The 15,614-nt window shown below is 40.0% G+C and overlaps 1 protein-coding gene across 4 annotated transcripts in view; it reads left to right on the top strand.

The window, feature by feature from the left end:
* The window catches only part of Ubxn7 (UBX domain protein 7), a 69,108-nt gene extending 56,262 nt beyond the window's left edge, over positions 1–12,846 (top strand). For all 4 annotated transcript variants that reach the window (XM_085832417.1, XM_021185364.3, XM_085832418.1 and 1 more), the window contains 3 exons: positions 629–1,022; positions 1,133–1,212; positions 4,143–12,846. In XM_085832417.1, the coding sequence (XP_085688543.1) occupies positions 629–1,022; positions 1,133–1,212; positions 4,143–4,304 (636 nt within the window). In that variant the 3' untranslated portion in view covers positions 4,305–12,846. The remainder of the gene's footprint in view (positions 1–628; positions 1,023–1,132; positions 1,213–4,142) is intronic.
* Positions 12,847–15,614: the final 2,768 nt, after the last annotated feature.

The raw sequence follows: 15,614 nt of genomic DNA on the forward strand, positions 1-15,614 counted from the left end.
AAAGCCTCTCCTGAAGTGTTAAATTCTGGGATATAGCATGCACCATCATGCCATATTTTGGTAATGTTATTTTCTTGTTTTGAATGTCAAATCATTGCATTTAATGAAAAGCAAGGAAGATGTTTTTCTGATGTTTAATCATTTTAAAGAATTGTAGTTTGGCTTTAAACTTTTTTTAAAGCAAAAAATAATAAGCTATTTTCTTGGCTTTGTTCATTTTGATGCCAAAAATGCCTGAGCTTAAAATGCCAGTGTACTAGGTTATATGAGAGCTTTGTGTTGTTTATTTGTGATTTAGACAGGGTCTCACTGTGTAGTACAGGCTAGCCTAAAACTTCAAGCAATTTCGCACCTCTGCTTCATAAATGCTGGCATTATGTGCCATCGTATCTAGCTTAATGATAGTCCTTTATTTTTGCTTTAAAATATTCCTTGCAATTTGTCATTCTGGTACTAAGTTCTTGCCCTCACATGGTATAAGAGACAGATTCCACTTTGGCAGAAAATCATAATGGCAAGTTGACTAGTTTGTTTTTTATGCACTGTTTGAGTGGTTGTTTTTGTTTATTTGTTTGTTTTGTTTTTGTTTAACTATTCTTTCAACTTTTGTTTTGGCTGCACCTTACAGGAGAGCCTCATAGACGCTAGTGAAGACAGCCAACTGGAAGCTGCCATCAGAGCCTCCTTGCAAGAGACACATTTCGACTCGGCCCAGGGAAAACAGGATAGCCGCTCAGATGAAGAATCTGAATCGGAACTTTTTTCTGGCAGTGAGGAATTCATATCGGTTTGTGGCTCTGATGAAGAAGAGGAGGTAGAGAATCTTGCTAAGTCCAGAAAGTCTCCTCATAAAGATTTGGGGCATAGAAAAGAGGAGAACAGAAGGCCACTGACAGAGCCCCCAGCCAGAACTGAGCCTGGCACAGCCACAAACCATCAAGGATTGCCAGCCATGGATTCTGAGGTCTTGGAGATGTCACCTGAAAAGTCAGATGGAATAGTGGAGGGGATAGATGTAAATGGTGGGTTATGGTATAGACCTGCTTTACCTACTAAACTCGAACGTACTGAATGACTTGCTTACTTAATCTCCCGTATTAAACACCTGTGTATGTATATAACTCTTCTTTAGGACCAAAAGCACAGCTGATGCTGCGGTACCCAGATGGAAAAAGGGAACAGATCACTCTTCCAGAACAAGCCAAATTACTGGTGAGTTTATCCCATTGAAACATTTGTTTAAAGCAAAGAATCTAATTGTTTGTGCTGCTAGGGGTCAAACCCATAAGCTATGCATGTTAGGCAAACCCCTGCTATACTGTATCCTTACTCCAGAAAACAGAGAAAACTGAAGTCAGATCCTTGACTCCTGACACAGAGAGAGTTTATCTGATACCTAACTGCAGACTCATCTGACAAGAGTCCTAATTTTGGGGGGTTTTGTTGTGGTCTGTTACTTGTTTTTTTGTTTAGGTTTTGAAGCAGGGCTTTACTATGTAGGCTGGCTAACCTGTAATTCATAGCAATTTGCCTTTCTCAGCTTGATTAAGGGTGTGGAGATTTTGAGGTAAGGTCTCACTTCATAGCCCACGTAGCCTGAAACTAAAGCAATCTTTCTGTTTAGCCTCCCAAGTACTGAAATTAAAATCATGAGCTACCATGCCCTGTCTCATTTTTAATTATTTCCTTCTAATTATTTTAGGCAAGTCACAGGCCAGCCAAAGCTTTTCAGTTTTCAGTTTTTGTTTACATGGAATATACTTACTTCTGGTGGTCCCGGGTTTGTTTTCAAACTTTTTCCTTGTGTGTGTGTGTTTTGTTTTTGAGGCAGGGTTTCCTTTTGTAGCCTTGGCTGCCCTGGAACTCAGTTTGTAGAACAGGCTGTTCCTCAAACTCAGAGATTTGCCTGCTTCTGTTTTCCTGTGTGCTGGAACTAAAGCTGTGTGCCACCACACCTGGTGGATCTAGAATTTCTTAGTTGTTGTTACTAAAACATAGTTAAGAGCCAAAGTCGTTGTTCTGTGTTTCTTCTGTAATCTGTTAGGATTTTTTTTCTTGTGCTTTTGACTTTATTCCATTCCTCTCTTTGTTTGCCTATGAGTTTTATTTATTTCTTGATTTGTACATGACATCACCTATCATGGTGGTTTTAAGGGCCTATTTATTTAAAAATTGTTGAGCAATGATTCTTTTTAACTGCTAGAAAAGAGAATTGGTCTGATTAGCATAGCTTAACCTATGGATGGTCCTTACTCGTAGCGCACTTTGGTCAGTACCTATACCTGGCTTGATACCATGCCTGGGATTAGTCACTCTTTTCATTTCTATAACAAAATCCCTGATAGAAACAACTTAAGGGTTTCTTTTTGGCTCGTGGTTTCAAAGAGATTCCATTTCAGCCCTCCAGAGCAGGATAGGCATGGCAGTGTGAGAGCATGGCAGAGGCTCCTCGTCTTGTCATGGGAACTAGAGACTTGTTTGTGTGGCTGTGAGCCAGGAACAGAGAACTAGACCAGAGCTAGAGGGGTGGATAGGACCTTCAGAAGCCTGCCTTTGGTGACCTACTTCTGTCAGCCTGGCCCTACACCCTAAAAGCTCAGACCTTAGGGGAGAGGCCATTTAAATAGAACCATACAGAAGATACTCAGGCTGATTGTTGAAGACTGACAAGTAATAGTTTCTGGCTAGTGCCAGACACTAAACTACCACTGTTTGAAATGGGACAAAGGACAAATATGATATATACCTATCTTAGTTAGGGCTTTACTACCGTGAACAGACACCTGACCAAGGAAACTCTTGTAAGGACAACATTTAATTGTGGCTGGCTTACAGGTCCATTATCAAGGCAGGAGCATGGCAGTATCCAGGCAGGTACAGGAGGAGCTGAGAGTTGTACATCTTCATCTGAAGTCTGGCTCCAAGCAGCTAAGGACTAGGGGCTTAAGCCCGTGCCCACAGTAGCATACTTCCTCCAACAAAGCCACACCTCCCAGTAGTGCTATTCCCTGGGCCAAGCATATTCAAATCTCCACAGTGCCTTTCTCCACCTTCTAGTTCTGCTAGCAAACTTTGGTATAGAAGTATTAAGTGGAATATTCCAGAACAATTCATTACTTTTAAATTACATACTATTCTAAATAGTACAATGAAACCTCCTACCATTGCATTCCAACACCTAGGATGTGAACCATTCCTTTTATCCAGGATAACCAGACTGGGTATACCCGAGAAACAATAGCCATCTTAGTTTATCAAATGAATATTATAGTTACTGCCAGGTTTCTGGTCAAGTAACTTCAATAAACTTTTAAAACTTACATATTTAAGTTAGCTCAGTGGCTAAGAGTACTGGCTCTTACAGGTTCTGAGTTCAAATCCTAGTAACCACATGGTGGCTCACATCCATCTGTAATGGGATCCAATGTTCTCGTCTGGTCTGTCTGAAGAGAACAACAGTGTAATTACTTACATAAACAAGTCAATGTGAGTGTATGTACTTGCAAGCTGTTCAGTAACTTTTAGTGATGGTCCTGAAGCTTAAGAGGATTAATGCTGACATTTTATTACAATATATTGTATGGCATTTTATTACTAGCTGTTGTCAATATATAGAGGTCTATACTATTATTAGATATCTACCAATGATCATGGTGCATATTTTCTAGGGACAAGGGTCACTCCTAAGTAGACCATTCTTTTGAGAAGTTTAGTTGAAAAACTAGAAGACAGTAGGTAGAGGAAAGATGACTGATTGTTTATCTGATGAGAAAACATTTATAGAGAAGGAAGTGCTGAAGAAATTGTAATGGACAGTTATGAGATCCTGGTTGATTGTGGACAGAATGTAAGGACATAACTCTTCTGATGAAGGGAAAACTGGGGCTATATTTTACAGACACTGCCTGGGTTTATTTATTAGGAAGACAGTAATGACTTTTTCAGTATCAATCACATCGTAATCCTAAGTTATTGGATATAGATTTGTCTTACTATCCAAAGGGTTATGTTGGCTTTCTGTAAGCTTTGATTATTTGAATTAAGTTACCTTATCTAATATGATAAAAATAGAGTACTCATAAATTAGTCGTCATGGTGTTTATTTCCAGCTAACAGTTATGTCTTCCTCTTGTGTTTTGTAGGCGTTGGTGAAGCATGTCCAGTCTAAAGGATATCCAAATGAACGTTTTGAACTTCTCACCAACTTCCCTCGGAGGAAGCTCTCTCATCTGGACTATGACATTACCTTACAAGAGGCTGGCCTCTGTCCTCAAGAGACTGTCTTTGTACAGGAAAGAAATTAACACCATGGCCTGACCTCTCTCAGCTTACCCCTTTTCTCTTTTCCTGTGAGATACCATGTCACTAAGTATGCATTTTGGCTCATAGGACTAACTGTAGAGCCAAAGCTGGGCAAGCAAGTCACCTGCCTTTTCTTTCTCTCTTTCTGTCACTTGTAAATCAGTCTCCTTCCCCCTTATCTCTGTTTTCTTTCTTCCTCCTTTTTCTCAGTTTGTTCTTTCTTACCAGATGTGGTGACCAAATGGAAGTGTATGAATAAGAATAACATCTCTCCTAGTACTGGTAGCACGAAATGTGTGTTCTAACAAGTGCTCTTTTGCATGACACCTTTTGGGGACCTAGTGATGTTACTACTTCTAGACTCTGTTGACAAAGAATGGCTATAATCAGAATTAAAAACAGCCCCCATTTTTGGTAGGAAAAAGAAATTCTTTTAACATGCATTTTGTTCATCATGTAGGAAGATGTCATAATAAAATATCCAGGCTTTTGTTTATGTGAGAAAAGCATCCTTTAATACTGTTGGTCATCATATTTAAAAATTCCCTCAAGGATTCCCATCTTCTAGTTACAGACAATTTCCATTGTTGTGTGTTATTGGCAGAATCAGTGCTCAGTGTATTGTGTGTAGCACAGGGTGGCTTTCAATGTCCTAGCCTGAGACAGTTTCCTTTATTATTACTCTATCAATTATATTCCTCTTTCCAGTCCTAGGATGAAACTTTAGTAAGAATATTGTGTCTGGGCTAGGAAGGTGCTTGCTGTTTTTGCCTGCACAGCAAATTAGTTCCTTTGGCTCCATTGTCTGAGTCTAATGTATTCTGTAGGAAGGCAGGTGTTCAATAATCATGTAGTGCAATGGCTTTGTAATTGTAACTGCAATTACATTAACAATTACACAATAACATTGGTTATTGATTGTCCTATGTGCTTAAGGCATACTTAAGTATGTCCCAGCGTTGAGTGAGGTGGGAGGTGGGGACAAAAGCCTGCAGCTGGGAGTTGCTAACAATGTTCTTTTGGTTAGAAATACTGATCGTTTTTTACCCCAATTGGAATAATATCTAAAATGCTTTGGTAACTAATTGACTTTAATTCCTCATGCTGTTTTATTTTTAGAAAATATCAAAACTGAAAGTCTCTAAGAGGAAGACCTTCAAACTTGGTTCATACGACAACAGTTAGAGAGATTTCTAGTAATCGTCAGATGTGAGGTTTTTTTTCTGCCAACAAAAGTCACATTCAAATTGTATTTGGTGAAAGCTTTTTTCAGTATTATTTAGAAGAGGCCACCTGAATCTGTATAGTCCTATTCATCAGCTTCACTGTATGCTCAGTTCTTTCCTTTAGCTTTAAGTAGAGTTCTCTAGCAGGGCAGGTAGTGATTTGGTGGGAAAACCAAAACTTGATAAACTGCTTATAAAACCATTTCTATAGAATGACCTATCTTGTCAGTTGGAGATTTTTCAGTGATCCTTGAACCTGTACACAATCTAAATTGTGATGACTCAGAAACCTTTGGATGCCTGTGTACGTGCAGATCTCTCTCGGCAAGTAGGGGGTTAAAAAGATAAGCTAAAGAGACGTGCTGTGTTGCTAGTATGCAATTATAGAATGTGGTTGTTAATGGCTGGATTTTGAGGGACCTCCCTAAAGAATGAGTTATGTATCTCCACAAGGAAATCATGGAAAATTTTGTTATTTTTCAGTGAGTCCTTTTGAATTAATGTTTTTACATTTTTTTCTAAGTCTGTGTAAGTACTTATGTATAAGTATATAATTGTATAAATATTTATAAATATATTTATATAATTACAATTTCATTTATACCTTGAGTCAAAGTTCTCTCTTTTGATTGGTGACTGAACAATACCACTTTGGTGTTTTTCATAGTGCTTGAGGCTTAACCAACAGTTTGGATTTATTTAGCAAGCATGTTAATTCCTCAGTTGTATCTCTGAACTTGAGTAAAATCTGGCTGTCTGAGGAATAGAGTCTTAGAGGCTTAAAAAACCAGTAGTCAAGGTCAGCAGTCTTATGCTTCAGGAGCCACAGGGTAAAACGTGAGAGAGTAACCAGCTTCGCCACACGGGCACCATCTCCTCTGCTGGCACAGGTCCAGCTAAAGCCCAAGTCCATCAGAAATATGAAGTCAAGAATTTTCCCTTAGAGGACTCTGCTGCATCCTCTTATCCTGTTAAATTAGGTTCTCTATATACGGTAAAACCTTTCTTGAGAACCTGAGGCAGGATGTTCAGAAGTGAGAGGGTATAGAGTTCTTTACGTGCTTAGCACTGGCAAATCCATTTATGAGAAACCAAAGTAAGATAAGCAAGTATATATGTGAGTTAAGAGAACATGGTGTTATGTACCTATAGAGCTTAGTCAGGATGCTCAGCTGAAGGGGACTTTATTTAACGTTGACAAGGCGTATGATTATCAAGGCTGGCCCATGGGAGGAAGGGTTATGGATTATACATGAGAGAAATAAGTGGGGATATTTCCTTGCTTGAGAATTTAATCTGCATAAGGAGTTTGCCTTAGTTCCTCTGCAAGTTATATTCTATCAGAGAGCTTTCACTGGACAGTCAGGTGAGGTCTGTGAGGTGAGTTAAATAATGTAGTGACTCCCTGTATGTAGTAGAAACAGCTCAAAAGTTGTTTTTAAGTAAGGAGGAAAGGGACAAGATAGACTTGAGTGACATATAGAAGGTATGGAAACTTGTAGGGAAAGTGAAAGGAGAGCTTTGTGTACTGGGGGGAGAACAGTGCCAGGGCAAGGGAGCAGCTAGCATGTGTGGTGTGTACTCTGTGTACGTTTCCTCCTTCAGTCTTCATGCAGTCCTTACACAGTATATATGCCTTCTACTCATTTATAAATGTGGAAGAAAACTAGAATTCATACAGCGTGTTCAGTATGTCGTGCTAGTAAGGGCCAAATTAAAATTAGAGCCCAGAGTCTGTCCTTGCCTTGTGTGCTGTGTTGTTCTATGTCAGTTGTTATTATTACTACTCTAAGGTCATCTTACTATTATTTAGATTTATAAATTAAGGGTCTTTGTTTATTTAAAGATGGAAGTAGTATTTGGGGTCAAGATTATGGATTTGCACTACCCTATAAAAATCTTAATTATGCCGTTTTAAAGAGAAGATACAATTATTTTTTTCTGGTAGATTATCCACAATAGATTATTAAACAACTCTTTGTTTTTATACCATGTTTTATCTTGTATCCAAATATACTGTATTAGTGCACTATTGAGTATGTAATCAAAAGTTGGAAATATTTTGAAAGCTAAGATCTTGTTTGACTATTTTTATTTAGTTAGGGAGTCATCTATATACATGAATAACAACTAGAAGGTGAATTTATCTCTTTCAGGATTAAACTGTTACTACAGTAGGAACTTAGGAGAAAAGGGTAGTGTAAGTTTAGTTAGGGATGTCTTCGTAGAAAAGAAAGACTTTTGTGGCAAGCACTGTAGCTCATTCTTTGACTCCACCTCCTGTAAATACTAGATTTGAAGCATGAAATGTATCAGTAAGGCAAGACCTTTGCCCAGGTACCAAAGGATGTTGATCTCCAGTACTAAAAATCCCTTTAATTAGCAAGGATCTCACTTGAACACTTAAGAAAAATATCAAAGGGCTTTTGAAAATTCAGGCAAGATTTCTCTGCCTGGGTACACTGCATGGTGTTTGGAACTAAGAAGAGCCTGCCTGGTGGGTCAGTGCCCCCACTGTCGGGAACAGCTTTTCTTCTTCTGAGTCTTGGATTTTTTATTTTTTTTTAAACTGGAATTGAACTAGATTACTAGTTCTTTGTCTTTTCAAGTCAGAGGACTTTGGATGTTTGAAGTTTTGACCTGAATGGGGAGTGCTAGGGTCAACTACTAACAGAGTCAATCTCATGGAGGAAGTGTAAATGTGCACCTGGAGTCACAGCCCTACGAAGAACTATGTCCACCCCAAAGTTTTAAGCATCTAGTTATTTAATGACATCCTCAGACTAATTAAAAGTATACAAACTATACTTGCTAACCAGGTCCTTTGGGGTTTTTCCCTGGATTCAAGGATCTTTTGTCCAATCTTTTACAGACCTCATTGTAATGACTGAAATCCCTCAGTACAGTAGTTACAGAACTAGTGATCTTTAAACAGCCAGTTATCTATTTTTTAAAAATACTGTAAGCCTAATGAATTTTTTAAATGTCTTAAATGTAATGAATGCAGAACAGATAATGTTTCCAATACTGGAGCTGTATTTGTGTGCTTTAAGCTAAGGACTGGCAGTTACAAAGCTGAATTGTGTGAGTTGTGAAGTTCAGACTAGGTTTGGGCAGATGTGACCTTTTCAAGATTTTCATCAAGTTAATATTTAAAAATAGTTCTTGTCCCATGGAATGGATCTTCATCTCACCTTTTAGAGATCCTTCATTTATGTACTTGATAGTAAGTTTCAGAGTACAAAATTATGAGTAATGCCTTGTGTAAAACTAAAACTTGAAAAGTAATGAGGGTAGGAAGAGCCAGCCCTGTGAGGGCTCACACTTCCCCGGCAGGCGTAGGCTGCTTCCAGGCAGTCGCTCTGCCTCCCGAGTTACTCCCAGTCCCTGAACAGACACCCAGGCCCTGTGAGCGCCACTGGTTTGCCTTACTGAGCATTGCGGTTCTTTACTGTGAAACTTAAGAGTACCTAGTCCACATTAGAGTGGGGCAAAAATGTTCTTCAGAGCTCAGAATAACCAAAGAGTACCATTCTGATATGTTGATTTCTCGTATAATACAGAGATTTAAATGCTTCAGTGGTGATTATTTGGATTTTAAACTCACCTTTGTGTCAGTTCTCCTAATGAGACAGCTTAGAATTAAAGGTATTTGGCTTATTTAAGAACAGAGGTTATCATAGCTTTGGTCAAGTTTTGTTTTGTTTTTAGAGACAGGGTTTCTCTATGTAATAACCCTGGCTGTCCTGGACTCGCTTTGTGGACCAGGCAGGCTGACCTCAAACTCATAGAGATCTGCCTGCCAGGTGCTGTGACTAAAGGTCTGTGCCACCACACCTGGCTGGTTAGTTTCTTTATTAAGGAACTCAGGTGATATGATGGATATGATGAAACCCTGAAGTATAACATCAGTTTAATCCTTTAGTCCATTTGGGGGTGGGAGTGTCTTTTATTTTGTTTTCAAACGTTCTTACATAGTTCAGGCTAACCTCTCCTCTTTTTTTTTTTTCCTTTGAGACAAGTTTTCTTTATCTAGTCCTAGTTGTCCTGGATCAGGCTGACCTCTTCAGTGACTGTGTAGTTAGTTGAACATAACCTTGAACCTCTGGGTCCTCCTTGGGTTAAAGTGAGCCACATGCCTGTCTCTTCTTCGTTCTTTACTTAATTCCTCCAAAATTGGTCATGAAATTTAAGACACTTAGCTATGCTTTTAAAATTATATTTCTAAGCCTTAATGTATATTTCTCATTTTTATAAATTAATATAGAAGAGAATATTTTGAGGCAAACACCGTTTTTACAACTCATTTCTTCCCTAAGGAGAATTCTTGTTCCAAGTAAGAGAATGGCTGGCTCTGTGATAAACCTCCAAGGTAGTTGGTTTGGTTGGTTGGTTGGTTACAGGTTGCCCTAACTAAATCTCACCATTTCCATAAACATTTTGTTTTTTAAAAACACAACTCCTGAACCAGTGCTTAGTTTTAAGCACATTCATTAGCCCAGACTGGCCTGGAGCTCACTAGCCCTAGGTTGGCCTTGAGCTCTTCTGGGATTAGAGGGGCAAGCCACTACACCTGGTTTAACCTGATTAATTTTGACCATGTTTTTAATATGGCCTGTATGCCATATAATCCCAAAATAAACTTGGGTGATCCATATAAATTACTTTATTAAGCATGATGAAGAAGTTATTAAAATTTGCTTGTGGGACTGGAGAGATAGCTCTTAGCTTAGCAGGTAAGACCACTTGTTCTTGCAGAAGTCCTAGGTTTGAGTCCCAGCAACCATATAGCAGCCCACAACTGTCTATAACTCCAGTTCCAAGCAGTGCAACTCTTCTGAGTCTGAGGCCACCAGGCACGCACACAGGAAGGAAGCTGAGGCAGGAGGATTGCTAGTTCCATGTCAACCTGAAGTTATATACCAAAACCTTAACTTAAAATCCTCTTTGTCTCTCCCTTCTGTAATACACCCGTGGTTTGCTGTGCTGTGAGTTTGTACATTGCATTGCTCTTCTAACCCCAGTTAGCTATCACTGTCCTTTCAAGAACTACAATTAAAGCTATTAACATGCCACATGCAGGTGTCTACAGTAACACAAGTCTCATTGCTCTGAAAGAAAAGAGTGAGATATAGAAGCATTGGTTTATATTTTGCTTATGCTTGGTTTTATAAGAAGCTAGCAGGTGAGATGGCTCAGCAGTTAAGAGCACTGGCTGCTCTTGTAGAGGCCCTGGGTGGGTTTAGTTCTCAGTCCTCACACAGTGGGCCACCACCTTCCATAACTCCAGCCCCAGGGGTCCAGTGCTATCTTCTGACCTCTGTAGACTTCGATACCACTAGACATGCATGTGGTACACATGTGTACATGCAGGCAAAACAGTCATATGTATAAAATAAATGAAAATAAACAAGTGTTTAAAGACTTGCTCACATATTAGAGATGTGATGTGAATACCAATGGTAGTATTTTACCTAAGGACAGTCACATTAGTCTATAAGTATGGGAAGTTACATTGCTGCACTTAATTCTTTGGCAGCAAGCAGGAGACTTTTAATGTGTAATGGTACATCTGGCAACTAAGATTGTAAAGGCCTTAGAAGGTCACTTAGGTTTTCAAATGAGAAAGAGAAGAGTCAAGCTAAACTAGAAAAATAGGACGTACCGAATGAACTGTCTTCACCAGAGAAGAAGCTATGGGCCGGTGTGTAGCTCAGGACCCTTGTGTGCATCCCCAGGGTTACTAAGAAGAAAAGTTTTTATCTAACTGGGACAGTGAGAGTCCTGTATTGGTCATCAAAAATTGGGAACTGTTTTAAATGAGATAAGTTCTGACCTAAAGTTGAATTTTCCTTTTCTCAAAATATTTACTCTTATTCATGGTCTCATCTGGGAATCTTAACTAATAGGGAACCATTCACTAACTCCTTGGTTTCTTTCCTGCATCAAGATAACTGATGGTATAGTACGTGTCACCAGAATGATTTTCAGGCTAATGACATTAGAATATTTATATTCAGCTGGAAATCTTGTTTTCAACAGAATGAGTTTATGGTATGCTTTTCTCGAAGCTGCTATGTTCTCAATGAAAAATAATAAATACTAAGTCGTATGACTCAAAATACAAATAGGCTCATGAAACTAACCTTACGCTCTAAGTTGTGCGGACGCTCTGCCTGCCTCTAGAATCCCCATGTTAGCAGCTAATTAAAGTATCAGTATCATGGGACCTCTAGCCTCAGACATCAGAAGTGAGTGCTACCCGATAGTGACGTGCTGAAGACTTCGGAGGCTTCTCTCCAAGTTTTGGCATGAATGTTTTAGACACTAGTTTTTCACTCCTGAGAATTCTTTTTTTCCCAGACAATTTTTCTGTTGGTTTTTAAAGAAATTCTAAGCATCTAGATGTCTTTTTTCCCCCTTCTCTTTAACTGTTAAGAAAGTCGTCTTTCCAGTGTTGTTCTATGTAAACTTCAGGAGTATTTGTGGGTTTTGCATGTTTTGTATGAGTTCAGTTTAAACAATGCATTTAAATCACCTGGGATGTCCAACTCTGGCACGTCCTCACTGTTTGTGTTTTAAACATGTCTCATGTGTTTCCAAACCTCACTTGGTATCTTACTTGAGATCATTGAAGTTGATTTGGGATATTTGCTTTACAAGTGTTTTTTCAAGCAGTTCTTCACACTGTGTTTAGATGTTTCCTGGGCTGTTTATATGCTCAGTTTGCCCTGGACAAAGTGGTGGTCTTACTAAGATTTAAATTCTTAATACAAGTTCTACGTTTAATATATAGTTCAGCTTGTTGCTGAATCCAAGACAATGGTAATGCTAATTCTTGTGGTGTGTTCCTGACCAGTGCCCTCTAGTATGCTTGTGAGTTTCCAGGTTTCTTCCCACAGTGCTAGGAGATCATTTACTGTTATAAAACTTTTCCAAATTGGAATGAAGGCTGTGAGAGAAACAAGGTGGGGAAATCACGCCATCCACTGCAGTATCTGTTCAAGGTGCATGAAAGACCCTCCCAAATATCTAGTGATTGTAAAGGTGCTAGGGGGAGCCTGAATCCAAAGGAACACACAGAGGCAGGAGAGCTAGGACTCCTGGCTAAGACTCCCTGGACTCCACTGCTCTGTACCTAGGGTATGTTAGACACCTCCCTATTATGTTTCCATGGACACACATAGGCTATTATAGGCACGTGCTTTCTGAAGTGAGGATCTCTCTGTTGAAGATTTATTTCCTAGTTTGGGCTGTACCAAATTGTGAATACTCGCTGTGTTGTACCCAGTTGCTTTATATTAATACTGCAACTTGAATTGGGGAGGGTGGGTGGGGCAGCAGGGTGTGGGAGGGAGGGTAGTGGAATAAAGTCTTTTGAAGACATCAGCTCACTGTGCTGAGAGAGGGACCAAACTCAAGGAAACCTCTGATCTATAAATTCAACTGCTGCATTTTTTTATAAATACATGTAAATGTCCTGTTGTAATATTTGATCTTGGAAATAAAAACAAAAACTTTTCAGTATTATTTTTTGAGTCATTGTTTTTGTTACCAGTGGGTATATCCTTTCATGTAATTCTGATTACAAAAGCTTGTCCTTACAGCCTGTGTTAGAGTTGTTTTTGAAACTTGGTTTCCCAGAACTTTTAAGACAGGAGGATCAGCTGTTGAAGGCCAGCCTTGGCTACATAGCAAGTTCAGGGTTAGCCAGGGCTACACATGAAACTCTCTCAAAAACAGCTAGGCATGGTTGGTAGTTCCAACACTGGGGAGGCAGAGGCAGGCAGAACTCTTCTGAGTTCAGAGCTGATCTGATCTTCAGATCAAGTTCCAGGACTACCAGAGCTACATAGACCCTGTCTCAAAAAGAAAAAAACAAAAATGTCAGCCAACAAACAAAAAACCAAGACACTTTGTTTTTATTGACAAAGATTAGTTTATATTTCCAGATGTTGTTTGCTAGTATATTTTCCTTAAGTAATAATTGGACATTTTGACTTAAGTGTTATGAAAGTGTTATTAAGTATAATTATATATTTAATAAATTTGGGCAATGAAGTGTTTAATCTTTCAGACCAATAATAATGGCACTAGAAGTCTACCAGATGAGCATAGTGGTGTCTCCTTGTAATCCTAGCACTTGGAGGTGGAGAGATCATTGGTCCAAGGTCATTGGAAGCTACATGGCAAGTAGATCTGCCTGGGCTACATGAAATCACATTTGAAAAAGCCAAACCAAGGGGAAATAATTACTAAATGGACAAAAAAATCCAGGAGATATGATCAAGTTGTATAAATTAGGCATTGTGGATGCTGCCTAACTCACCAAGGGTCAGTTTGTGCTTCTCCTGTATTTGAACTGTTAGTGTCCCTAAATGCCAGGTATGCCATGGCCTAAAACACCTGTAATCCTTGCATTTGGAAGGCTGAATCAGGATTGCTTTGAGTTGGAGGCCACCCTAGGATACAGACCTTGTCTCAAAAAGTGAACAGCAATAAAAAGAATGAGCCAGTGAAGGGTTAGTTTTAACTAGAATATTGATGGGGTAGGGATAAGAACTGGTAAGGTGCTGCCTGCCTTTTTCAAGGTTCAGTCCCTAGTGTGCTTTATAAAAAAGGAGCCTAGGATATGTTTTGTAGAGTGATGTATGGTGAGGTGGGAGGGGGTGTCTCTGGAGGCCCATGCTGAAGCATCCCTTCTCCCTGAGGTACCAGCCACAGGACAGATATAGAATAGTTTGTTTAGGGCATGAGAGAGGGGAGTTGAAAAGGGAGAGGTGGGAAAGGGAGAAAGAGACACACAAAGAAGAGGATGGCCAGGAACAGAGAGGGGGGGAGGGGAAGAGAGGGAGAAAGGGACAAACAGCCTCTTTTATTCTAAGCAGGTAACTGCTGGGCAGAGCCTAGAAGGAATGCTAGCTAATACCCAGTACAGGAAAGGGGGGGCGGGGAGAGAGAAATAGGATGTTAAGATAATTCATTTTCTTACTGAGACTTGATCTGAAGGCTGGCCAAGTAATCTAAGAGCAAGAGAATAAATGCAAAGGTATTTATTATGCAGAGAAAGGAGGGAGAAGCTGAAGTTCTGAAGGGGCCAGTTGTGTGACATGTGGTGGTGAGTGTAGGGGGATTGGAGAGTGTGGTTTAGAGGCACTGGGAGGTGGAAACTGAAGCTTTCGGTTTGATCTGGGGTGAGGAAACATGAGTGACTCAAGTTTCTGGCATGTGGGCACCTTGTTGAATGCATCAGACATGATTGCCAAATCGATCTTATTCTCCCCGTGGTAACTTCTAATTACAGGAAAACTGACACCAGAAAGAAAGGGGAGGGGGATTGGAATCAGAGCTGAGAAACAGTGGTATATAGGTGGAGCTCAGTGCTGAGAGGGAGTCCAGTTCCTTGGAGGGGCCAAAGCCTAGGATCACCGTGTCATGAAGGGTCTGCTAGTGAGGGAGGAGACCCCAGGGAACCAGTCGGAGCATGCTCAGTAATCCAGATCTAACCACATCTCATGCTACAAGGGGCAGTTAAGTGTTTACTGGTCAGTCACTAAAACCAAAAGCAGTTTCAGTGCACTGGGGATTGAAGCCTAGCTTGAGTAGGCTCAAGATTGCAATATTTCTATACTAAGGAAGTAAAAAAGAAACATCCAGACTTCCTCTCAGGTCACTGATGAGGTCTCTTTCAACCTCCTGAAACTTCCTTTTTCCTCCTATTAAGGGAATGTGCGCTATTCTGTCAGCTATCAGTGGAGGAGGATTAGTCACTCTGAAGAAGACTGGAAAACAGCTGGCCTGCTGGGCCTGTCATTTCCCCTTTCCCTTCCTCCACATTCTGTTAGCTTCCTCTTTTCCTGGCTCAGAGCCCAACTCTCAGTATCCCTGAGAATGAAACATCTGTCCTATTTTTCCTAGGCCTTTCATCCCGAGGAAGCCTTCTGTGGCATTAACTCTCCCACCCCAGCCCTATTCATAATCTGACTTCCAACATTCCTTTGCTCCTGCCTGCAAATGCACTGTGAGGTCTGGATCACATCTGTAAGAGCCGAATTCTGAGGCCAGCACGGATGAGAAAGGATGCTT

The sequence above is a fragment of the Mus caroli genome, unplaced genomic scaffold (genome assembly GCF_978045245.1).
Source record: "Mus caroli unplaced genomic scaffold, Mus_caroli_1 scaffold_17, whole genome shotgun sequence".
Lineage (NCBI taxonomy): Eukaryota > Metazoa > Chordata > Mammalia > Rodentia > Muridae > Mus > Mus caroli.